Genomic DNA, 27,302 nt, shown 5'->3' with positions numbered 1-27,302 from the left:
CAAACTCAGTTACTCACACTTGGGAGGCAACTGCTTTACTAAGCTGTTGTCTCAACACGAGAAATAAAGAAACATTTCAAAATATTATAGTTCGGAACTGAAATATCTTTAATTTACAGAAGTCAAGCTTGTTGAATGACTTGTCTTAGATCACTCAGGTTGTTCTTTCAGCCTTGGCCTCTGCGTTTCATAGCTATGTTTGGGCAGGCATCACCTGAGCTTGTCTGTGATTCAAGAAACTCACAGAAACACTCAGAGCCAAAACTCAGCCATCAGCAGCGTGAGTTTGAGATCAGCTACTTCCTCATTCTGATGACCATGATTGACTGCAGCCTTGTAAAAGCCCTTGAAGCAGAGATCCCAGCTAAGCCACACCAGGGTCCTTATCCCACAGAAACCGAGGCACAATAATGCATGCCTTTTAGTTACATTCATTTGTAGAAATTTATCACAAAGCAATAGACAGCTCATTCAACAGTCTTTAAATTAACGTTCAAGAGGGTCTAAAATCTGTTCTTCCTTAATAAATCTAGGGAATGCTATGATACATTTTACTTTAAATTCAAGAAGTTCAAAATTCTAAAATCATTAGGTAATTTACATTTGTATTCCCCTGGGAAGGCTGGAGCTGGGATGGGGAATACATATATGCAAACTTTTACTCCTTAAGTAAATTTGACCAAGGTCATTTTTAAAAAAATTTTTAAGATGTTTTATTCTGTGAAAAAGTTTCAAATATCATAGGTTGGCCTCAAATGGCTATGTAGACCAGGGTGACCTTGAACTTCTGAATCTCTTGCCTTCATCTTGGAATACAGGTATCTGCTAATCCGCTTTATGCAGTGCTGGGAACTGAAAGCAGGATTTTGCACAACCACCTATCAAGTAGGCTACACGCCCTTTCCTAACACTAATTTTTATTAACGTACATACCAGGTTTAGAAGTAACATTTTAGCTTTTAGTTGTAAGTTTAAGAGAAACAGACAACCAAAGTCATCAAAGGAGATAAGAGTCACCCAAATAATTGGGGGGATTGCCTTACTCCTTCTCCACGTCATACAAGGATGAAGAAGTTTATACAAAGTATGAACTTAGTCATTTCTTGTCTTTTATCACTTTATAGCAAATAAGATACTTTTGTTAGCAAAATAAATTATGTATTTGCATTTCTCAACAAAACAACTTCTACCTACAAACAACACAAAACAATAATACCCCTTTATTCCTCCATCCCTGCCACCATCACCTTGTAGAAATAATTTCTAGGCAGCATTGCCATGCCTAAGGTCTGGAGTGAGACAGGAATTTACAGAGGGGGAGAGAAAACTGGAAATAAAGTATAATGAGGATCCTGCTTGATAAGACAGTGTCACTGAGAAAAAAATCATTAAAAAGTATCTTTCTGATTTCTACAAAAAAATTCCATCTTTGGCAAAGAAAACACAAATCAGGCAAATATGAATGCCTTTGTGGCTTAAGACATTAGTGTGTTCAAGTCATAGGTAACCCTTTGGTGCGGGAGAATTGTCTGTATTCTGTCAATCATGTATTTTAATAAAACGCTGATTGGCCAGGCAGGAAGTATAGGTGGGTCAACCAGACAGGAAGTAGAGGCGGGGCGATGAGAACAGGAATATTCTGGGAATCAGGACACTCCCTCCGCCATTCCTGCCCAGATCACCGAAGAGGCAACATGTGAGCTGCCACGCAGAGAAAGGTACCAAGCCATATGCCTAATGTAGATAAGGATAATGAGGTAATATATGTTATAAGAGCTAATAAGTAGCCAGAGCTAAGGGCCAATCAGTTTATAATCTTATGGAATCTTGTGTGTGATTTTCCTTGGGATATGCCGGCTGTAGGGTACCGGGTGGGACAGAAACCCCAACAAGCTGGCCCTTCATGTTACATAATGGCGCCCACGTGGATAACTGCATCCACAGAAAGCCTGAGAAAGCTTGGGAAAGACTAGAGTAAAGCATTTTGGTTTTCAACCGTAGCAGGAAAAAAGCTGCTCTGTTTTAAAATGCTGGCTTTCTGGGCCGTCCTGCCAGGAAAAACTCTTGACTTTCAAGAAGGCAGTCCAGACTATGGATACAATGTTGCAGCTTGCTTCCTGGCAAGGACCTTGAAATGCCATAGGAGCTTTTGAGTCTTGTCTTCTCCATATTCCTTAGCAAATTAAAGACCCACATGGTCAGAAAGAGATATACAGTAAAGAGAGATTCAAAAAAAAAAACAAACCTCTAAATGGTTTAACGTCCTTAAAATAAAAAAGAAAGAAAGAGAGTAGTTGAGTGTGGTGGTACACACCTTTAATCTCAGCACTGGGGAGGCAGAGACAGACGGATCTCTGGGAGTTCAAGGATAGCCTGGTCTACAGAGGGAATTCCAGGACAAAGATATGCAGAGAACCTGTCTCAAAAAGCCAAAAGTTAAAAGTAAAAATAAAAGAAATAGAGGTTAAAATAAAGCCACATAACAATGAAAAATACACAGAAAATCTTGATATTGTATGCCATTATGCTCTCTTTGAATTGTTTAAATGCTGAGGAAGGAGCAACAGCTGCTAAAAAATAGGTTTTTATAAATGAATTAATCCAAGATAGTTATTTTGAAAATGCCTTGACTTCAAAATTGAAGTCAAAAGGTATGTTACTTTGGAGAAGAGATTTTGCTTTTGTTTCCACAGAAAATGAGAGGCTGTGGATTTATTCAGAGTTAAGAAAAATCATCTTTGACCAAGGGAGACCACCTGAGCAATCTCCAGTAGGAATAGATGGCCCAGATGTCTGAGTTCTTCATCCAGAACAGGTTCAAGACTGCTGCCTGAGATGATCAAGACTCACAAGATACTTCAGTCAGGACTTGATCATAACTCTAAATTTTCTTTAGGCCCCCATAAGATTATCAGCGCCCTCAACCAGTTGAAAGTAGCTTTGAATACTACGCCCACATTCCCAAAAAATGAACTATGGATATTTTCCTTTGTTTTTTTAAAAAAGGGGGAAGTGGTGCGGGAGAATTGTCTGTATTCTGTCAATCATGTTTTAAATAAACGCTGATTGGCCAGGCAGGAGGTATAGGCGGGAAAAACAGACAGGAAATGGAAATGATGTAAGGAGAGCAGGGGAATTCTGGGGAGGAGGAAGTTGATTCCTCCCACTCCTGCCCAGACCACCAAAGCAGCAGGATGTGAGCTGCCCCACCGAAAAAGGTACTGAGTCACATGGCTAAAATAGATCAGAAAAATGGGTTAATCAAGATGTGAGAGTTAGCTAATAAGTAGCCTGACCTAACGGGCCAATCAGCATTATAACTTACAGAGATTTCAGTGTGATTTTTCTCTGGGACTAAACAGCTGGGGGGCAGGGCGGGAAAGAAGCCCCAACAAGCAGGCCTTTTCATGTTACAACCCTTTATAGATTCTGTAGGTTACTTACTTCATAAACCTTTAGATCTGATGGATAAGAAATGACAGGGTTCACACTTCCTTCAGTGGTTCAAAAAATTTCAAGTTTGCAACAAATCTTCTGTATTTGAGTAAAGCTCTAAGTAAATTGATAGTATAAGTGAACATTAAAATCACTGATTCTTACTGGTAGTCTAAAGGTTAACACAGGAAAAGATCAAAGACCCCATTGGCAGCAATTCAACTGGCATATAAATTAAGTGGTAAGTTGACTGCAAAATTTATTTAGTATAATTTTCTAATTATGAGATCACTGTTCATAACACGACTGGACCATCTGAAGATTCTTCATGGTACTTGAAGTATCTGAAAACAATCAAATAATCTTATAACATTATTTCAAGATGAATTATCTTCTATCCTGCAGACTCAGAAGAAATGCTCATTTAAAATACTGTTCATTTTGATGCCCAAACTGAGCTAACATTGGCAAGCATGTGTCAGTGTTGTACCAGTAGAAACAGAGCAATCAGAATGGTACTGTTGTCTTCATAGAGAATAAAGTAATGAGCTATGAAGCACTTCATAAAAAGCACAAAGGGCCATCATTGGTATTAGAGAGAACTAAACTGAACGAGAGTCACTGTTCTGCCATAAAAACAATCTAGTGTCAATTGCTGCAGATCAGATGACCTTGGGATTCAACAATGAGGATGCTTCCACATGCTGAAGTCAATATTCAGAAGAAACAATACTCAGTCCAAGCTGGCTTCTTCATCTCGGACCAGGAAAAATGCTCGTGCTTTGTTTCAACTGCACATCACAGATGCCCACTGCCATGCCACTCATAGAGGAGGTCAGATAACCAGGGATCACCAAGTGACACCACTCGCTATCCAAGCCAGGGGTGAAAAGCTGCAGGACACTGACATTTTTACTGCAGAGAAGTAAGTCTATAGGACACAGATGACTTGGTTTATAAATCTGCAGAGTAATCCATCACCCACTATTTCAATTCATTCATCTTGACATTTTATCTACTTTTCCTTAAAGATGGCATGGGCCTTAATTATGGAAGTTTTCAGTTCTACACCTTTGTTTTCAAAGTTTAAAAAGATTGGTCAATAAACTTAAAAATAAATTAGATTAAATTATAAACAAATGGCTCCCTAAAAATGTTTAAAAAAAAAACCAAGTTAGAATGCTCTTTATATTGTTCTCAGTTAAACTTATTTCACCATTTTACTGCACAGCAATCCACTAAAGATGATTAAAAATCAATATACCATTACATCTGAGTATGTAACTATTACAACTACATTCTGAGTTATTGTAGAATAGACATTGATGACAGCAAGATTTATGCCTTGCAGATCAGAAACCTTGAATGTGAGTGACAGAATGGGGAGTATGCTTCACAGATCAAAATCTGAGCGAGCTATATATTACATACAAAGTTCTACTACTTGCTAATAATATATATATATATATATATATATATATTCTTCTCTATAACTGAAATAGGCTACAGATTACCTAGAGCACCCAACTGTGTCAATATTTGTTTGATCATTCTTTATAGAATGATGAAAAGAGAAACTGTAAATATTTTTCTATTTGTTTATTTATTTGTATACAGGGTCTCACTTTGTACCTGGTCTAGAATTTTTAGCAATTTTTGAGTCTCACGCATTCATGTTCTGGGGTTACTGATTTGTGCATCCATTTTTGTCAAAAGTTTGTTTTATAAAATCTAATACAATAGAAGTTTCTTAAAATATATACATATATGAGGGAAATCTGAATTAAATCACCAAATAATGAGGATACAATACCCCACATAGATAACTGTCACCTCCAAGTGAAATCTCCAGTGGCAAAAATGGGTTACATCTAATTGATTATTGGATAATGGGGCTTCTGGAATTCCCCCAAACAACCCAGGTTAGTGCCGAGGCTGTTGGTTGGTCTCCACAAACTGATGGGAAGGCCCCAGTATTGCTGAAGACAACACCTATGTAACTCATTGAAGATGGAGAAGCTGAGCTGGTGCCTAACTAGAGTCTTCATCTATACTCACTGGTGTTCATGGCACTTGAAGGAGGGACTAACCAATCAATACCTGATTAGATTTAAGGCCCACACCATGATGGAACCCATCCCCAACACAGCCTAGGTAGCCAAGAACCTGAGACTACACAGACCGGGGACCTAGGACCAAACCAAACACTAGAGTTCAGCTAAAGGTATGTAGCAAGGAATGACTCCTAAACATTCTGCTAGACTCATAGATCAGCATCTTGCTTAGTCTTCTGCTGCAGGCAAGAGCAAAAGACAGAGAACCACACTGGACAATGTGCAGAAAGTAATATACCTGAAAACATTCAGTTTAAAAGGGGTGTCTCCGTCAAATCCCTCCCTTCAGGGATCAGGGAACTGCAGAAGAGGAGGCAAAAAGGTTCTATGAGCCAGTGGGGATGGAAGACACAAAAGAAACAAGGTGCTGTAGAAACGACAGGACTGTGCACATGTGAGCTCATGGAGACGGTGGCAGTGTGCACAGTGCCTGTGCTACTCTAAACCAGATGGAGTCCAGGAGAGAGAAGAAGTGGACCCCAGCCCCCATCCCTAACACAGAAGCCATCACCATTGAAAATCCCTCACAAAGAAAAACTGGGTTTTGGTTTGTTTGGTTGGTTTTTTCCCCAATGGTGCCTACTGGATATTCAAACCACACTTAAGGGCAGACTCCATGGTTAGCGGTTGATGGCCAACACAAACAAACTCAACAGTACGTGTGTGTGTGTGTGTGTGTGTGTGTGTGTGTGTGTGTGTGTGTGTGTTATAATGCTTTGCCTGGGCATATTCCCCCTACAGGTCTTTTGCCTATATTTTCTAGTATTATGTTTTTATGAGATCTGTGTGTGTCTTTGCATCAATATGTATTTCTTGTGATTTTTCTTTGCTCCTTTTTTCTGTTTGTTTTGTCTTTTCACTGTTATTATTTACTATTGTTATTTTACATGCCTGCTGGTTTCCGAATGAGAGAGAGAGAGAGAGAGCTGTTTAGGATCAGTGGGCAGGTGTGGACACCTGAGAGGAGCTAGGGAAGGAAGAACTATAATCAGAATATACTGTAGGAAGGGTATCTATTTTCAATATAAAAAAACCTCAGTTTCTGTTCTTAGAAAAATGTGATAGTTTAATTACAAAAAACAATATCTTAATATTTTGCTACCATCATTGCTCAGCATATGAATAATCAAAGCAGTATTTCTCTGGATTGTGTTGTATTAGAGCATTTAATCAGAAAAGTGGCCATTTGAGTTTTTGACTTAAGTTTGATTTAAAAAAATCACTGAAAAAAATTTGGCTATAGAAAATGACAGCATACTTCTGTCATTTCAGACTATATATGTATATGAAGCTTGTATTACCAGCCTCAGTTCTTATAAAGATCAAACATTAATCAATTCCAAAAAATGTTGAAGATACGTTACATTTGACAGTATCAAATATTCAGTCAAGATATAATTCTTCATTTAAAAATAAACTGCATTTATCTCAGTATATAAGAATTTATATTTGAATTTCCTATTTGATACATGGTAAAATCATATGTACACCAAAAGATTGTCTCAAATTATATGCTTATCATTTATCATAAAAATTCCTACTTTTTTCATTCATGGATGGTTGAATCCTTGGATGTAAAACCAGTAGACAGAAAGGAAGAATTATATACATTTTGAAGATCTAAACTATATAATGCTATTTTTCTTAGAACAGATTTTTCTCATGATCTTTAGAATTTACTCAACTCATAAATCACTCCTCAGGAAAACATCTGCCAGGGTCCCACATTCTGACACAAATGTGTAAGAGCCAAGTAGCCTCTTGCTTAGCTAAGAAGTGTTCCGTCTCGTAAAGGAATTAGCCTAGAGTGTGATCCTATAATGAAAGCACGCCACAGGGAAACAAATCTCTCAGAAAGATGACATCACTGCATGTCTCTCCTTTGCTGCTGATCCTTCTCCTTAGAGAAGGCAGATTGAGAAACTGGTGGGAAGTACAAACGGCAAAGGGTAACATTGCTGTGCAAGTTTTAAAAGGTCTTCCCTTGCCACGTAATCACAATTAAAAGGTCAATGTTTTATATAACATAATATGGAAGATAATGATATAAAAATGTAATCACTTAGGAAAATCTCACTAGTCCTCGGGGGCATCTCTAGAATATGGTTACTAGTATTCAAGAGTGATAGCAACGCTAGAGAAAGGACACACGAGCAAAAGCAGGAAGGATGAGCCTCTCCTTTGTGTAGCCGCGTCTCTTTGAAGCTGCAAACCTGCTGACTCTATTCATTATTGAGGTTTGAGAAGTCCGTAAGGACCAATGATGAAGACCAAAAGATACACAATACATCATAATGTCACACCGAGCAGAAATAAAATGGTATAGCACTCTGGGTAGAGATGTAGCAGAAATACCAAATAAAAAGAAGCAAGTCTAAATTTATTTGTATAAAAGCAAAGATTAGAAAAATATCATGTTGAATAAAATATCACTTTAATTATCTAATAGGTTAATAATAAACATGAAATTTATATTTTAACCCAGAAACTTTTGTGAGATAAATTACAAATACTAACCATTTAACTTTCTAACAACTGGGTAAAACATACACATTTAAAAACACATCGAGGGCTGGAGAGATGGCTCAGAGGTTAAGAGCATTGCCTGCTCTTCCAAAGGTCCTGAGTTCAATTCCCAGCAACCACATGGTGGCTCACAACCATCTGTAATGAGGTTTGGTGCCCTCTTCTGGCATGTAGGCATACATGCAGACAGAATATTGTGTACATAATAAATAAATAAATATTTTTAAAAAATAAAAAAAATAAAAACACATCGAGTCACAGAATTTCAGTAATGTGCCAAATGATGTGCCATTTATAAGCAATAGAAGAGGATTCAATTCCAGCATTGTATTTGAATTTGTATTGGAATTGTATTTGAATCTGTATTTGGGGAGACTTTTCTTCAACTTAGCTTTTCATGAGTATCTTTGTAAAACCTTCTGACCTTTGTGGAGCTTGCTTTTACTAGTTTCTTTCTTTCTTTCTTTCTTTCTTTCTTTCTTTCTTTCTTTCTTTCTTTCTTTCTTTCTCTTTTTTTTGTTTACTTGCTTTTTGCACTACATCTCTGCCTAGAGGTAGCCAGGATTATCTCTAACCAGCATGAGGCATTATGATAGAAGTGTTTGTCTTTTGTCCTATTAAGGTTCCTAACATACTCTGGAAATTTCCTAGAGAGAAGACCTTGTTTAATTGTAATATTTGGTCTTAGTCTCCAGTTCTTGCCATGAGTCCTCGTAAGATCCCTGAAATCTCTGAACTGAAGACTGTTTTACGTGCACACTAAGGAGATGTTGGATGCCTGGAGCCCCAAGATCAATGGCAAGCTGGAGAGAGCTCCGTGGTTGGTAAAACCTTGATGTGGAGAGAGCTGGCGTGACTGGACAAGTGAATGCTGGGAGTTCTGCACCCCCACCCCCAAATCTACCCACCTGTTTCCCTCTGCATTTCTCAGAGTTGACTGTTTCCAAATTTTACCTTCTACGGTAAACTAGTGAATTTAAATGTGTTTTGTTTTGTTTTGTGTGTGAGTCATTTTAGTAAACTGTTTGACCTAAGGAGGAAATTGTGGGAACCCATAGATATCTGGTTAGAATTAGGACTTTGTGGTTGGCAGCTGACAAGTGAGCAGTCACGTGAATTCGGTTTTTAATCTCTGGTGTCTGTGGGCAGTCAGTGGCAGAACTGAAAACCAGCTGAGATCTACATTTTGACATACTGTTTACTGGGATGCAGAAATGGCCCAAAGTAGGGTCTGGGAATGTTGGGAGTGAAAGGAAGCTCAGCTCCATAGATGGTAGAGGTACTAGAATAGTGCGCCCCCGAGGAGTCACTGGCATCTATGCAGCCAGAGCACAGCATGTCAGAATGGTAACAGAAACACCGCTAAAGAAAATTCATCCTTCTATTGCCCAAGGGCTTCTCAATGTTTAGGTTCATCTCATGAATTATGAGGCTCCAATCCTTATGGATAACTCCAGTAAGATCTCTAGGTCTGTAAGAAATGTCCCCTTTCTCTCTTCTTACAGTGTCTGTAGGAGACATGGTTGGATCTAGTAGGTCATACAGAGTGACATCTAACATAATGGATCCCATTGAAAAAGAGGGACCTTACTGTTCAACTTGTCTCAGGTAATCAAATCAGTACAAACTATCATGTCAGGGATGCCTTGCTAACACTCTTCCTATGTGTTTGGGGAACAGGTCAGAAATGGCTCAAAAAAATTGTCTACTTGATGCCTCGCTAAGACTCTGATCATAATACAGGGAAACAGTAGCATGAGGCATCACTTCTGCTAATGGATTTCCATTGCTGGGAAACTACGCCTGTCTCTGAACTTCCATCGAAATGCAGAGAGCGGATGGGGCACAATGCAGTGGGAGAATACTTGCTTGATGTGCATTAGACCCTGGGTTTAAATGCCACAGGGGAACACACCTACATTAAAAATCCCGAAACTGCAAATATGAACGATTTTCCCTTTCTCTTATAGATTTATAACTGATTTACCTTCATTTCACCTCATAGATTTGGGGCCTCTATTTTGAAAATGGGGTCAAAAAAAAGACTCCTAATGATTTAGTTTACTGACAACTGGGTGATGGCATTAACAACACAAAGTGCTTTGTACTTACACTTCATATTGCTTTAGAGTTTTCTTCTAACTCTTGTTATAAGAATCAGTGACTTTTATAAGAGTTTAATGTTAAATATTCATAAACCATCTTAATCACATGAACCTGGAATTTCCTATTCTTTTCTGTTCTTTCATCTATTGGTCCATCTCATAATAAAAGCTCCCAGTTTAGCGGGCTCTTTGACCCCATTCACCTCTGGTACTCCTTTTGGTCACTTCAAGGTTAGTTTAAGTAAAGTATCCATATCTAGTACTATCTGCCAGTTGTTTTTCAGAAGAGATTTCTCCAGTAACACTCCTGTGGTAAGGGTGGAAACACGTCTCTAACCTGACTGATGCTAATGTGTCAATGTGAGCTCTCCACATAGGTGCATGCGAGATGCTGAGCAAGAAGGAGCGAGGGCACAGCTCTCTCCACATTCCAGAGTGGAACATCTCATTCCAAACATATTGCCTGTTTGCAGAGCTACATAAAAGCAGCTGCCTAAACTGTACATTAAAAATTGCTTATATGCTTAATGGTCCAATGGTCTTTTAAAAGTATAGTGACACTTCGTTGGGTAATAAAGTCATTTATTATTACAAACTTCATGCTAGAAGTAACATATAGTAAAATAGAATCCTGTAGGCCATGACAAATTGGTGAAGTTTAACCTTAAGTCATTATTATAGTTCTAATAATAAATTTAATTTGTGAACAATACAAAATAGTTGAACACCTATACCTTTTGGAATAAAAGACTTCATATCTAGCAAACCAAATGGAGGGACCCTACTTTTCATTTGAAATTTTATTTCTTTGTGTTCTACTATTTCCTATGTGAATTCCAAGAAGCACAGAACAAACGACCATCCACTTAATATGTCCTCTACAAAGACACATTTCTAGCATATCCCTTAAATTAATATAAAGTCAATTTACAAAAGTTCCATAAAAAAATCTCGGTGAGAACTATCAACCTCAGGAAAGTGATGTTCTAGGCCAACGGCAGGAAGACAACAGTGATTTTCCTTGACTAAAGCCACGGCTGTTTACCTCCACAGTAAAACAAGCTATGACTTCAAATGCTGATTAGAGAGTTCTTGGAGATCTCTTCCAACACCAAGGCACACACTTAGCCTAATTGTCTTTCAATACAATGAGTCTGTGACCTTTGAAGACAGAAGAGACCTGGATGACTCTAACCACATAAAATTGGAAATCTAAACTCTATTTTGCTATAATCTAATTTAGATGAAAATATTTTGAGTTCTTACACTGCTAAACAGTAAATAAGCTTCTAAGTCTTGATGAATTCATGCATTTGCTGTCTGTGCTTCGATTTCTTTTAATGTACTCAATACATCAGAAAAGTATGACTGGACTCATCTGTTTGAATTTCAAACAACTGAAGACATAGAAATAACATTATATAGACTACGCAGGTTGTATTTACATATTTAGGGACAAGCACACATGCATACATATGTATGTAACAATAATTAAAGAAAATGAGGCCATGCATTTGAATGAGAGTAAGGGTGTGGAGGGAACATATGAGATGGATTAGGGGAAGGAAGGGAAAGCGGAAATGATGAGATTGTATTAATCTCAAAAAGAAGAAGAAGAAGAAAAAGAATCAAAACTTAGATTCCTCGGAGGAATAGCAGGATACTGATTTAGACTTAGTGGACAGATTTTTAATTACTAGTACGCCCCTCACCACTAGAAAATAGGTTAACAAGGTTAAAAATGTTCAACAAAAACCCACCAACACTAAAAAGACCATTGCCTTTCATTTCACACACCAAGCACAGGGTTGTGCACATAGCACAGATAATAGTGAGCAAGATAAGCAAAAAATAAAAATAAAAAAGCAAGTGACTAGAATACCTTCAATGCATTGGAAATGTGAGCGAAGTGGCTAAGCTAATGAGAACATGGAGAATGGCCCTATTCTGGGCAGGGTCACATGAACCATCCCTCTATAAATAAGAATAAGAAAAAGGACACCCACATGGGAAGCAGAAAGGTGAGCATCCCAGGAGACAAGAAAGGCCAGGAAAAGGTTGTGGTGAGGGGACAGGTTGGGGATTTTGTTGTTCCATTTGCAGCCTATGTCCTCATTAGTGTGGTGCTGCATGACAGATTTGAACTATTTTCCCTAGAGATATAGTGAGTCCAAATGGCACAGACGATTTTAGCACACAACAGAGTAACCCCTGCAACAGTAATGTCGAGGTGCTAAACCAGCTTAACTCATTTATTCTAAATACACGGAGAAAATGATGTTCATGTGAGTGGTAAGCAGGACTCAGTTTCCTGAAAACATTAAATTATATTCTGTTCTGAGTTAAAGGATCTACAAATACAGCAACATCTGGTTTACCTTACCCAAGGACAAAAATCACCATAGTATTAAAGCCCAATGCACCCATTACTGCTAAATTAGTGAAATGAAAAAAGAATGTTGTGTAAATTCTGAGATATATTTTATTAGTATGATCTATAGACATAGCAATGATATCCTATTTATTGTATGTAGAATAGACCTACACACATCCATATATATCATTCACATAATGATCAAGACTTTTCCAAAGAGTTATACAAGTTTTTAAAGAATTAGGTAGTAATTTACTCTAAGGAAAATGTCTCTGTCTATAAGTATGAAGACACAGGGCCACCTGAGATTAAAGGTTATGGATAAGGTCCCTACTGTCCCAGCTTTGTGACCACACACCTGTATGGCCAAGACTCCTAAGGTCTACCTCACTCCAAATGTCACACTTCTCTCAAAGGTGGGCTGCTTGCCACAAGCCTATTTAGCGAGGAAACAAGAAGCGAATTATGCACATGCAGAACATAGGATAAGCCTGATAATTATCTTCCAGCATTTTTTTTTCTAATAAGGAAGCAGCATTTACAGTATAGGGGATACAGTCCTTCAGAACACATCCGCCTCTTTTGTCCAGATGTTTATGGCCTTTGTTCACAAGAAAGATAAAGGTAAGACAAAGAAATGATTTACAAAGCTCTTCAAGTGTCGGGCTCTGGATGAAGACCTGTGTCTAAGTGTTCTGCTGCCTGGAGCTGTCCTGATTTAACTATTTAGCTTCATTGTACTTTCCCATGCATTTCCTTCAGCTCACACACACTTGTGCCCCAACACAGTAAATCACAGGTAATCACGTATCTTTTAATTAACATACAAAATAATGCACAATTAATTGGGGGGGGGGAATTGTCAATTGGTGAATGAGTCTTGCTCCTAACACTCCATGCACAGGCCGCACGCCAACTGCATGTTATTAGCTAGACAACTAACTGATTTGTCACTGAAAGTTCACGGGCCATGCTCTGCAGATCAGTGTGGAACAAAGAACTGATTCTGCTAAAACTCTCATCACCGCACTGCTAGTACATCATTCTTTTACCACAAAGAGTGAAACACACACACACACACACACACACACACACACACACACACACACAGGAGTGTGCATGAACAGAAATAACACTTTAGCCAATAACAGAAAAATCCCAGCTGATACAAATGATTTTTGCCATACTTCTTACCATGAATAAACATTAAAGACATATAAGATAAATACTTAGACAAGAGTACGCATCTATTTTGAGGATATGTAATAGGTAAGTGAAACAGAGGCACAAAAAAGACAAACGAAACTTATAAAAATGTTAAAAAATAATTGCTGAGTTATTAATTTTCCTAAATTTCCTACATTTAAAAAAATCACTGCAGGCTTTAAGACTTCCATCTCAGTGTGTTACTTAGTCTGATATAAAATGCTAATGTTTTGTTTGGAAACATATATTCCAAAACATGACCTATATAATGTTGGTCGTATGAGTATTTTCAGGACTGACTTGACTAAAACTGGAAAACCAGAAGACTTAGAGAGTCTTTGAAGATGAACATACCTTGCTAAATTAATAACATCTTAAAATGTAAAACTAATCATAAAGCACATTTAGACAATTCTACTGCATCTTCAGTTGTGCAGACAAATAATCTCTATATTGCACATTTATTGAGATATTCAACACAAAATGTAAGGAGCAGGCTCAATTCAGTTAAATGTTCAATGCAACAATATACTTCAAGAGATATCTTACACTGGCAAACTATGGTTCAAAAAAATCACTGTTAAAATGTAAATTCTTTTAAAGTTGACAGCAACAAACTTCAACACGACTGCCACAAAGCTAGCTCCTTGAACCTGAGGAACCTCAGAATTTCTCTCTACCACTCACCCCCTCCCCATTACTTGTTTCTGTATTGGAACAGACTTTATATCTAGCTATCTCATATAATCCTGATGCCAAATCTGACAATAAACAACTCATGCATGACACCATACAAAGCTTCACTGTTTATATTAAAGTAACTGATAAAGAAGGGTGTTTCGTGACACACATCACTAATCGTGCTAACTTTGCTTCCTTTTCTCTCTGGAAGAAAGGCACACATAAAACCCAGTAGTGTAGATGTGTCTGCTAGTGTTCAACTACCTGACCTTGAAATAAACAGCCACTCCCTTCCCTCTTCTATTTATTCAGGGTTGGAATAGGGGAAAATAATTATTTTCCTCAAAAGGTTGTCTCAACCTCAGGCATTTTTATATCCCAAGGGTAATATTTTCATTCCATTCTTAATGGAACAAATTTCTAATCTGAATACGTATTCAGAAATGATTGAGGCAGTGTAGCGTCAACACAGCACATTGCCATCAAGTGACATTCCACTGCGGGGACCCCAGTGGGCCACAGCACAGCGGCAGAACGGCGAGGCGCCAGATTGGCTTCCGTCAGATTTGCAAAGATATGAAAGGCCAAGCTTCAAATTTCTGAGAACATCTTCTAAGAGGCCTGCTCTAGGACCTAGACTTGTGAAAAGTGTTCTTGTTCACAGCGCTATGAGGAATGCCCAAAATAACAGTCACTCCTGGTACAATTGCACTAAACCCTACATTATCGTGTCCTTAGAGGAACATATACTTTGGAGTGCTGTCCGCCCAGGATGCCAAAACTGGTACCGGGATTTCACTTCACAGCTCCTCACACTTAATAAAATGCTTAGACTTCTTGAAGTTGTGTGGTAATTCACCCTGTTATTTGACTACAGATTATTTTCAAAATAAAAGCAAGGAAAAGAAACTAGATCTCCTTGAGTATATTTTATGTTCAAAATTTTCCTGAGATTTTGTTTGATGACATGTGTGAAGATCTTGTGATTATACAAGGAAGAATAGTAAACAGTCTCTACTTTATAAAAATCCACCAACCATTATGTTTTACTTTATCATTTTTCAAAAGATGGAAATCATTCCTTTGTTCCAGAAAAAAAAGGATTACCAGGATCAGTGATGACAGAGAACAGCGCCTAAGCAAAGGCAGTGCCCATCTGCCTGGCATTCGCACAGTGAGACAAACAAACTGGCAATTAGCTGCCTTCCTACCGAAATCTGCCAGCTTCAGCTCCCCCGTGTCACTGATCAGAAGGTTCTGTGGTTTCAGGTCTCTGTGCAGAATATACCGCTGGTGGATGTACGACAGCCCTCGCAGCAACTGAAATAAAAACAACTGGAACGACAGAGGGGAGATGAGAGTTAGAATCCGAATTCAGATAAATGCCACTTCACACCTACAGTCTGCCAGATACATCAGTGAGAATGGGCAACCACCTCTGGATTTCCTACCAACTGTTAAGCAAAATGTGCAATGTTAGCATATCAATCCACTGATTCATTAGGAAGTAAGTCAGAGAATTTCTAAAACATTGTGGTGTCAATCAAGATACTTCCTCAGTCACAGAGTTCTATAATCTATGAACTATGACAGAGAATATGGAAGGTAAGGCGATTACAGCTTTACAGTATCAATCTCTCTATAAAATGATGTCTAAGATAATGAGCAAAGTAATCTGTAACATTATAAAAGATAAGAACTTTATATTACTATTTATTCTTATTTGATTCTATAGAAATAGCATGAGCTTGGCATCCACGGATCCACCACTAACATGCTTGAAGGAATGGAAAGATAAGATGACCTGAGACAATGAAAACAAGACAGTCATGTGATCCGACTGACAGCAAATGGTCATCAGACTGCCTTTGTACAAATGGTTGTGGAGCTTGGTTATTGCCTGAAGACACGTGTGCACCTTCACTAATTGCAGAGCTGACCTTGCCTCGCAGAGACAATAATTTGGGTGTGACAAATATTGACAAAATGACTAGAGGACTTCTCTTTGGAGTTTACATCAAGCGAATGCTTCTATTTTAGTAACTGAAGAATAATTCACTCGTTATCCCAAAGCCCCGCTTGCGGAGAAGTTAATTTCAAATAATTTGCTTGCCAAAGTCACTCTCATTGACCTAGTACTTAAAAAAATCAATCTCCCAAAACAAAAACAAAACGAATGTAATTTACATTTATGCACCAACTATATCCTGCCCATAAATTCAACTAGTAACAAAACGCTGTGCCAAGGAAATTCAAGTTAAAAGAACAAAGCTGGAACCACTCTGAAATACTCAAGTGGAAACCATTAGCAGCTCCTGGAGGGCACTGGGAGCTGGCATTTCTGGAATGCTCCCACTAACCAGGGCTACGAAACCCAAGCACACTTGTCTTCTGACATAGCATGTAGCAATGACAGTACAATTAGTTCACCTCAAAAATCTTTATAAGTGGTAAATATGCATGGGAAAGAGAAGGCCTTGGCTCACTATTTCCAGAGTGCAAGTAGACAGATGTGAGTATCTATTCTGAGATAGAATGGATGAAAATTCGGGCTTAAAGACTCCAGAAAACAAACATCTTTCCAAAATTTGCCTCCTCTTAATTCTTCCTACGTAGAAGATGGAAAAGGCTGAACACTAGCATCACCCTAACTTCTAACCTTCTTTATTCTGGGACTTAGCCAAGGCATATGATCTATGACATTCCTAGTTCTTCAGTTCAGAAGGAAGATGAGTAGGTAAATTAAAATGCATTAAGAGACACATGGATATAAAAGCATATACTAAAATTAACAAATAAATATCTTGTTAAGAAAAATTTGGCATTGCCCAAGATGCTGGGCATTGTTTAGAACCTACAGGACCGAGGATTTGGCTGCTTAACCATGGCAATGCTTTCACTCTGATAGGAACAGCACAAAGCGTGCACGACTATTATCCCCATCACAGGGATATGGAAACAGTGCAGTTTCTTAAGATTTCTCGGCAATTAAAGATAATTGCACAAACCAAGATTGCTTGATTACAAAGCTGACAGTCTTCCTAACCTGAACAGGAACCTGAGACAAGGATCACTGTGTGGAGGCATGTTGATATAGAAGCTGCTTCCTCAACCTCATGGGATAGCGTATGAACATTCAAGAACACGCCCTGGGAGCCCAAGGAACTGAACTCTAGTTTCAGCCAGGTGTTCCGTCACTACAATTTTTATTCCTGACTCTAAGAAATCTTGCCACACCATAGTCACAGGCATGCTGCTTTTCAACCCTGTACCCTGGTCCCTGCTGCCTTCCCTGACTTCCTTTCTGTCCCCCCGTAGCCCCTCTGCTCTGGATAAAGCGTTCCCACTCTATGTCTCTACTGTAGTTTCTGAGCGCATCATACAGAATTTACCCCAGCTCACACAAATGGTATCCCTTATTCCTCATTACAAACCAGATACACAATTGGCATTTCTGTATCACTAATGGTATTACCCAATGAATTAGAGACATCTGGATGAAGACAGATAAAAAAAGATCACAGATAGGAAGTCCTGGAATAGGATGCTCAAATAGCTAAGAGCAGAAGTGGGTAGATTAAGCGGGAGCAAAATACCCTCAGTAAGCAGAGAAAACAGAATCCTGCTAATGCAGAAGCTATGCAGCTAGGATATCATGTTGAAGAAGATTAAAACTGGTATTAGAGAAGGATGAGATCATGCGCTCAGCTTTAAATGCATAAAAGCTCTAAACTTTGGGGGCTAACACGACCCCCAAAGTACATAAAATAAGGACAAGGCAAATCTCTACACTGCCAGGGACCATCCATGCAAAGAAAGACCGGCACTTACATGACCAGCTCCTTGTCCCATCAGAGACCTTCACACCACAGCTCACACGCACTATCCTGAAGGTACAAGGAAGGAAAGATCTAGCAACTAAACAGTAGTAGAACTGACTCTGCCATTCTGTGAAGATTAGCCTGTAAGAAGAAACAACTCAGGAAATCCACCGCTCTGAAAGCGGAACAGGGTATCAGGCTATGGATTCCCTGGTCTCAGAAACGGAAACCATGATGTGATAAACTGTTGCTTTTCTGAGGCGCAAACTTGAGGCCATGAGCGTAACATAAATTCAGAACAAACAAAAGAAGATAGCGTACGAAACTGTAAAATCTCCACAACAGTATCATAAAGGTACGGGAGTCAAGATGACAACAGCAAACTTCACCAAAGCTTGGGTGTGCTAGTGCGCATCTGCCATCCCTGCACACGGACTGACACAGCAGGATGGCAAGCTCCGGGCCAGCCTGAGCTATATACTGAGACAGTATCAAAGAAACAAATGAGAAGAAGGAAGGTAAGAGGAGAAGGGTTGCAGGGAGGGGAAGGAAGGGAAGGGAAAAAGAGGGAAGGTGAGCAGAGAAAGAGGGAAGAAAAGAAGAAAGGGTAAGGGTGAGCATGTATGTTTTACCAATAGCATCTGACAGTGGCTAACAGTCTATGCTCTGGTAAGCAGGGTGGGAGACACTAAGGAAAGGACCTAACATTCTCATCTGAGTTTCTGGGAACGTTACATCCCTCAGATGTTACATAAACCTTAACACAATTAAGCTGTCACTTGACCATCTACAAAACAACAGGATGTGAAGGGGAAAGGACCACCAGAGTGGCCCACACAGGCCAAGAGAATGGATCAGATTAGCTTGGTTATTAAAAAGAGCAAATGCCAGTGGAACCCCAGAAGGAAAAGGAAAGGATAAAGACTTACTGCTAAGGTCGCTCCAAGTCTGTTACATGTATTATTTTAATCCCTTTGATCTCAAAGTCTGCATTTCTGATAAAGACCTGCCAACAGGGAAAGTCCGAGCAAGCCTCCTCCAAGTTCTCACAATGCTTGTGAACCTGCACCGCATCACTTGCTGTCACTAACGTCGTGAGCTGCACGTCTGGTGCTTACTATGAGTGTGGCTGAGCAGCCAGACACCCAAGTAACTAACGTGCTTTCATTATTAAAGGGACTCAACTTCATAAAAGATCCAATTAGCATAGAATGAACTAAAGGTTCTTAAGCTTCCCTTTTCATTCTATTCAAAAGCCTTCCTAGAAATAATATGGCAGCAGGCAGGAGCCGGGACAAGACTGGAAGATCGTATTAGGAATCACATTCCCAGCTGATTCCCAGCTCTCTACTGCAGTGGATAGGAGGCCTCCCCAAGAACACTCGGCTATGGAATATCCTACTTAATCCTTCTGCAAAGACTCTTCCACACCCATCCACACACTCTCTGAAGGGTTACGCCCCAGTATGAGTATGTTCAATTTCTGTAACTGAAATACCAGGAGACAGGCCTTCCACAATGGTCCAATGAGTGGGGTTGCTCTGACAGGACAGACCTCTAGCCCCCAAACCTTGCCATCCGTTGCAGGCAACAGTTCACATTCTCAGTGCCATGGCATATTCTTGCTAAAAATAGCCCCATTTTGTTCTTTATCAATGCAACACTTACTTACATATATAAACACTTTGCTTTATAGGTACAAGAAAAGGGAGATTAAAATTCAACAAATTTCGTTTACACGTGTCCTTTAATACTTTATTCCTTTTTGAAACGTGTCAAAAAGTTTTCAAAGCAAAAAAAGCAGGTATTTTAATCATAACTTTGAAAGTGAGTTGGTAAAAGTACACATTGCTGAACTTAATATGCTGCATTTATTCCTCAGACATATTAAAGATACAACAACATGCTTTTTAAGTAACCCCAGGCACCAGAGTCTAAAATGTAACTTCAAATGCACTGTGCCTTACTATCTAGACTCAATGGGTTCTGTGAATGGTCAGGAATACAAGCATTCTTTAATATCCAAGATTCTCCTTAATACAGAATTAAGCACGAAGAACATTTTGCAGATTTCCAAGACATAAAAAATTCCCTTTAAGGAGTTTAGGGTCTCGGGGATTATATAGGACTTTCAAATCTACCAGTAAGAGCTATTGGCAATAGTGCACATCCCATGGCATGCCAGTAGTTTCCTACAAAGAAAGCGAACCTATGTTGCTGTCATCTGGAGGCTGCTAAACATTTCTCCTTCTTAGGTTTCTCAGTTTAAGAAGGACTGCATGAGTCTTGGATGGATACCTTTAACGGTCACTTGAACCACTAAATTATATCATTTCACAACTCTATGAATAACAATGGAACAGGCATTAGGAAAAATGACTGTAGTATTAACCACTTACTGAGACCTTGTTATGGTGTGCATTGTTCTAGGTGTTGCTACATATCCACCTTACTAGAAAAATAACTAGAAACACTGACAAAATATTCTAAAACTTGCATCAGATAATACTTTTCTCGTAAAGCTAGCTCTTCAATGGGAAGACTCTACAGAATGATTCATTATGACTCATTCCACTTAATTAAGCTTCAAAGACTCTAATATAAATATTGAGTCCTAATTTTTCAATATAATATATTCAATCATGTCTAAATAGTTTTACTTTGCAAAGTGTCATTGCAATTTGATGTGTCAGATTTTCAGCAATGGCAAGAAGGTTATACAAGGATAACAAACAAGATGAAATTTTCTTAGAAACTAGCTTTTCAACAAGGGAAGTTGCTAGCTACTCGGCAGTACTTGAAAGCCTTTAATGCAGTGTTCAGACAGTAAAATACACAGGGATCCATGGCAGTGAATTGGGCCACATGGGTGCGTTTTCTGCAGTGCACTCAACATTCAGCGGTCAGGAACCATGCATGGCAGAAGAAACTAACCACACTTTCACCTTCTTGGATTTCTCTACTTTCCACTGCTTTGTTCTATTCCTAAACCACCTTGAGAAAGACAGATAACATGTTTCCAAATCCCTAGATAATATCAAAATTAGTTGACAGTTCTAAGATCCTGGAACACTAATAAGTTTTGTTTTATAACGATAGCAGCTTTCTGAACAGGAATATACATTTTTTAAATGTGACTTTGAGGAATAGGGTCAGCTATCGTGGGTAGAACTGTTTTCATTTGATTTGAAAGTTGGGCTCATCAGATCCACTGTCTTCCATCACAACTCGGTCTAATGGGGGACACCAAGCAAGAGAATGCTCTTGGATGGAAATGCCCAGAGTGAGCAGGTTGAAGCTGCGAGATCTAGAACTAGGAGACTCCCAAGGGATCAAATTTGTTTGCAAGACAGATCTGTTTTCTGCAAAGTTCTGTAAAAGCAGACCTGATAGAATAAATAGGCTTCCAGTAGCTACTAGGCTATATCTGATAAAAATGCACAGAGAGCCATGGGTCTTAATTAGGGTTTCTATTGCTGTGACTGAATATAATAACCAAAAGCAACTTGGGGAGATCAAGACTTATCTCAGTTGACAGTAGCATACCACAATTCATCATGAAGGGAAATCAGAGCAAAACCTCCATGCAGAAACATGGAGAAACACCCACACATGGCCTGCTCAGCCTACTTTCTCCACAGCCCAGGGGCCACCTGCCTTGGGAGCAACACCACCTACAGGAGGCTGGACCCTCCAATATCAATCTTTAATCAAGGAGTAGGACAGGCTTGCCTATAGGCCAACTTTAGGGAGAAATTTTCTCAGTTGAGAAATGTTCCCAAAAGATTGCAGCTTGGTTCAAGTTGACATGAAACTGACCAAAACACAAGGATTCGTTAATGAATTGCTAATCATACCACACGTAAAAGGTTAGTGGAAATTCTTTTCCACACAATGAAAATGAACAAGCATTTACATTTCAATGATTTTTATGTCTATAAGATCTTAGAGACTAAATCAGCATGAAATTTCTTGATATGAATCGAGAAGGGTAATATAAATTTGTTTTAGAAAGAGATAAAGACACAGCCTGGAAGACTAACAGATCAAGCCTAAAAGTCTTGGAGAATATTCATCAAAGGAAGCTACACAACAGAGAAAAATAATTCCAAATGAAATGTAATAATTAAAGACTTGTGAATTTGGGTATATACGACCAATGAATTTCTTTCAATAACCTCCCAGAGGCATGTGAAATAATAGAAATTTACATAATAATGAGATAATACCTATGGGCTTTCCTGGCTTGTCACACAGAAGCCATGCTTAGCCAAGACAATCAAAAAAGTGCTGAATACTGAATCCTGTGTGCAACTCCACTGCACCTGCTGGTTTCCCTGATGGGCATCTTGTCCTTTTTGATAAACAAAACACTAGTGTACTGTGTTCACAGATTGGAGAGAGGCGGGAACGTAAAACACTGGTGCACTGTGCTCTGTCCATCACGGGATGGAGAGAGGAACTTAAACACTAGTGCACTGTGCTACGTCCATCACGGGATGGAGAGAGGCAGACAGGATAATCTGGTTAAAGTCTGAATCCCAGGATGACATCTCCCCTATTCCCAATGGGAGCTTCCATTTGGCTGCTACTGCCCTATAACTACACATAACTTCAGAGACTGCAACCTACCATGCTTTTAGTTTGAGAACACTGTAACTGAAGAATGTACTATTTAATTATCTGGTCTTGATTTCTCTATCAGACCAAAGTGGTTAACAAGTATATCAACAAATGATTCAATTGAATGTTGGCCCCACATGTTAATCATAAAATTTACTTCTTAGCTGCCCCTTGCATGTCTAATACACATGCACAATTTTATTATAACTTTATTTTCTATCAATCCTTTAATTTCTAAATAGGGAGTATAATTTCTTACTACAAAAATAGAACAAAAGCGTTCAGGAATTTCCTGGGTAGGCACTATTAATATATGTAGAATTTTATTCAAAAACACTATTTAATGCGATGATGAAAAACATCATATTTCCCAACATATAGAATTAGAAAAAGCTCTATAATATCCCTGGCAACGCATCAGAAGGTATCATTACTAGGTCAATGAGAGCTCTAATGAAGACTGTGGAGAAAATCAGGTGCCATTTGGTTTCCTCTCTAAGCATCAGAGAGTCTCATTTAGGAATCAATTCTCAGTGCCATCTGTATAAGACAATCTTAATTTGGCATAACATTATGTTATCTGTTATACACCTGCTTGTTCTCTGAACTACAGAAGAAAGAAAGCCACTTTTCACCATAATAAACTTCATATTTTAGCTGATATGAAAACCAGGAGCCAGCTTTTATACCAAGAGGATTGCAGATACTTCAGGGAATAGGGCAGGGAGTTCAAAATTATTCTGGTCATTTTCAGTCATTTTTTTTAAAAAAACGGGAAATATAACTTTGTAAAGAATCATCTAGAAAAGTCATTATATCACAGAAATGGAAATACATTACATGAAACACAGGAAGACTCAATCTCATCATGATAATAAGATACATCATCTATATGTATGTCTGCCAGCTAGAGACAGCATCAATTAATCTTTTCTTTTCTTCCATGAACCTTAATTTCCAGTCTCTCGAGCTTATCAATTTTTAAATACATGAAATCAGAATAAAAGGAGACATTTAAACTGCTTCAGTTGTTTAAAAAATTCAATGGCCAATCTACAACTCACTAATAGGTATAAGATCATAAACTGAGACGAATTTTGTGTGGGACTCAATCATGACCAAACTCTAATATGCTGTAAGGTAGCTAGTATTTAAAATGTGGAAAAATATGTAGTCTCCAGGAAAGCTAAGAAGCTCCCACATGCCAATTTCCATGCTGTAGAAATGGGTTGCTATGTCTTTAATCATCATAAATATTTATAATAAGGCCCTGGCCTCAGGCTTTAACATCAGGGTTTAAATCGTCCTCTTGGTAACTAATTGCTGAAATTACTCATTTGTCAAAAATGTATATAATGCTTAGAAATGAACTATTAGTTAAGAGTCAACATTTGCTTCAGAATGCCATATTAATAACAGACACATTCTGCAGGTAATTTAAGTAGCAGCCATGGTTTGGGAAATTCAGTTAATACTGACTAAATTTCTTGAGCTTATTCCAGTACTGACCTGGAGTGCTACACAGAAACAATAAAACTTTCACAATTTTTTTTTTGCCTAAAATTAGTACCAAATGAACTTAAAATATTTCAGATGCTCCTGCAGAGTTGGAGGGCACAGGGCGGTCCAGGTGCCCCTTCTTTTTCTCTGTTCTCCCACAACACATTATGCTTGTGGTACCCGAAATTCTGTCCAAATCAAACACAGAGAAAAAAACCCCATCGATTCACAAGTGTATTGACTTATCAATTATATTATTGGCATGCATGTTTATGGGGGATGGCATGTGTGACATTATGTGTTGAGAGCCTGCTCTCTCCTTACATCACGGTGGTCCTAGACACGGAACTCGGGTGCCTGGGCATGGTAGCAGTGCTTTTACCCACGGAGCCATCTCCCTACCCTGACGCTGACATTTTATAACCAACCAATATGTAAGAAGTAAAAACAAAGAGCATATGTAAATTTAAGATAAATGTCTAAACCGTTTCTACACATTGTCAAGCTGCAAACCGAGAAATCTGTATGCAAAAGAATTTGATCATTTCACTTCTCTTTTTTTAACCATAATACATACTGAGCATTATCTTCTGATTATTTGATGATATCTGGCATGTTTGGCCAAACACTGAGCATTAGATGAGTTAAGAAGACACAGCCTTTTAGTACATACTTTGATTTAAATCTCTTACTGTTATTATTACGTGCAAATTGCATGTGAATGTGAGTACATGTTTGTTACAGCAGGAGCGTGGAAGACAAACCTTGGGGTGTGTGCTGTCCTTAAATCACAGGATCCTGGGTTCTAAGAAGGTCATCAGGCCTGTGTCTGACAAGTTCTTTTACTCACTGAACCATCTTAACAGTCCAGGACATATTCTTTAAAGATAATAACATTTCACCTCATTTTCAAATCTTCTAAAAATGTAGAACTGTTTCAGTGTCTTGGTTTTAGTTCAAACGATTTCCTTTAAATCAATCTCTAACACAGTATTATGAAAAGTTGTTAACTTAGTAAATATTATTATGTTCTTCATTTTGTATTCATAGCCTTAAGTGACCATAACTATCACCATCTGAAAGAATATGCTAATACACTGAACGGAAATACCAATGGGACATCTGTCACCATGCATTTGTCAGACATCTTGGAGACTATTTCATGTGCAGTGTAAATCCTAACTGTAACCCTGGAGGAGTGACTTGTCTCTTAGCAAACAGTGAGGAAAAGCCAACAAATAAATAGGGGAGTGGCCTCCCAAGGAAATGCAGCTGTCAGCATCCACGGTCTGCATGTCAGATGCCAGAACAGGGCATTCAAACTCATGTGTCCAGTTTCTAATGTTTTGTAACTTCAAAGAAAAGAACATTATCATCTTCAATATAAAAACGGGAATAAACCTAAATGACCAATTGCTAATGAAGTCATAATACAGCTACCAACAGTAACTTAATGTATTAATTTTGTACCACAGGGAAATAAACATTGAACAAAGGACCAAGGTCCTTTAACAAATGTCTCAATCTCAGTAGCTGTGGTGTTTATTTTCTATGAAATGTGGGTTTCAAATGGAGCACATCTCTGGGATGCTGGCATTATCCTGGGCATGACTACAATTTACCCTCCTTCTTCACCTGATGGTCGGTATGTAGTGCCAGGTTGGAAAAAAATTTGCATCAAAATTTTCAAACTGTTATTCCAACACCACCTACCATCTCCCATTTGCTGGTGTGGTTCTTTCTTCCTTTGTTTTTTTTTTTTCTATTTGAAACTGACATTTTATTTTAGCACAATGTTGAAAATGTTGAAAACATTAATTATATAAATCAATAAACCTCTGCATTTTAGTTAGTTTTTTCCCATCTTCCTTTAGTTTTTCATGAAAGCATCCTTTAAACCAAGGTTAAACACTCAAGAGGAGTAGAATATAGTAAACATCTGAAAAAAGAACAAAGTATGTATTTTTTGCTAAAACTTGAGCAAATATGCTCAGCTTAAACATCACAAACGCTCTTTTAACTCAGTTATCTGAAATTATCATGTACATTACTGTAATTGAGATATGATTCAAAAGTGACCACAAAGTACAGAAAACAACCTAAATGTTTTTATAGTAAAACCATTTAGTATTAAAACACTATTAATTTCCACCAACTAAAATAACGACTAGCTCTTTTTAATTTGATGTCCTACACACAGAAGATTTTTTAAAAACTTTCAATTGATCATAGAGATGTTCGTCTTGGACTCAAAACTCCACACGAAGAATGTGAACCCTTGGTTCTCACATCGCTTTTCCTACCTTCACATTCTCTGGGTGGAGTCCTCCAGGGTGCTTGTCCATGTACTGACATAAATCAGTGTGCTGGAAAAAAGTGGAAATGCATTAATATCCCTCTGGCTATAGCATGATGGATCAATATTTTTCTACTTCACAGTCACCATTACCTCCTAGACAAAACAAATAGAGGACAAGTGAATGGGTTTTTAGCTATGCAGTGGCATGCTCCACCACTCCCCATTTCAACCAGAGCAGAACCACCTTCATCCTTAGTTTTCTGTCAAACATGTATGCATTAAAACAAATGCATGTTAATAGTTTGCTGAGTGTCAATTTCCTCATTGACTATATATCCTGACACATAACAAAACTCTCATCACAAGTTTTCCACAAATGAATTTAAGTTCTTATTTACTTTATGTGAGCTGAGAACACTCGAAGCCACATGACAGTGAAATTAACAACTGGGATTTTCACATGTATACATACAAATTTTTTTTTACTTTTCAAGAACTGACTATATTTAAATATAAATTATAAATTAACAAAAACATATTCAAAGTAACAACTTTAAAAAGACAATTATGCATTAAAGCACTAAGATAATAAGCAGTTATTTTTCAAGTATGAGAAGT

At 38.3% G+C, this 27,302-nt stretch overlaps 1 protein-coding gene across 4 annotated transcripts in view; it reads right to left on the bottom strand.

The window, feature by feature from the left end:
* Positions 1–27,302, bottom strand: part of Cdk14 (cyclin dependent kinase 14) — a 545,726-nt gene that overhangs the window by 259,030 nt on the left and 259,394 nt on the right. For all 4 annotated transcript variants that reach the window (XM_087902477.1, XM_087902478.1, XM_087902479.1 and 1 more), the window contains 2 exons: positions 26,689–26,751; positions 15,653–15,776 (listed from right to left, as the gene is read on the bottom strand). In XM_087902477.1, coding sequence (XP_087758603.1) covers positions 15,653–15,776; positions 26,689–26,751 — 187 coding nt within the window. The remainder of the gene's footprint in view (positions 1–15,652; positions 15,777–26,688; positions 26,752–27,302) is intronic.

Source organism: Myodes glareolus, chromosome 27 (genome assembly GCF_982192425.1).
Source record: "Myodes glareolus chromosome 27, mMyoGla1.1, whole genome shotgun sequence".
Taxonomy (NCBI): Eukaryota; Metazoa; Chordata; class Mammalia; order Rodentia; family Cricetidae; genus Myodes; species Myodes glareolus.
Note: the sequence above shows the minus strand (reverse complement) of the source record. Positions and strands in the feature narration are given on the sequence as shown.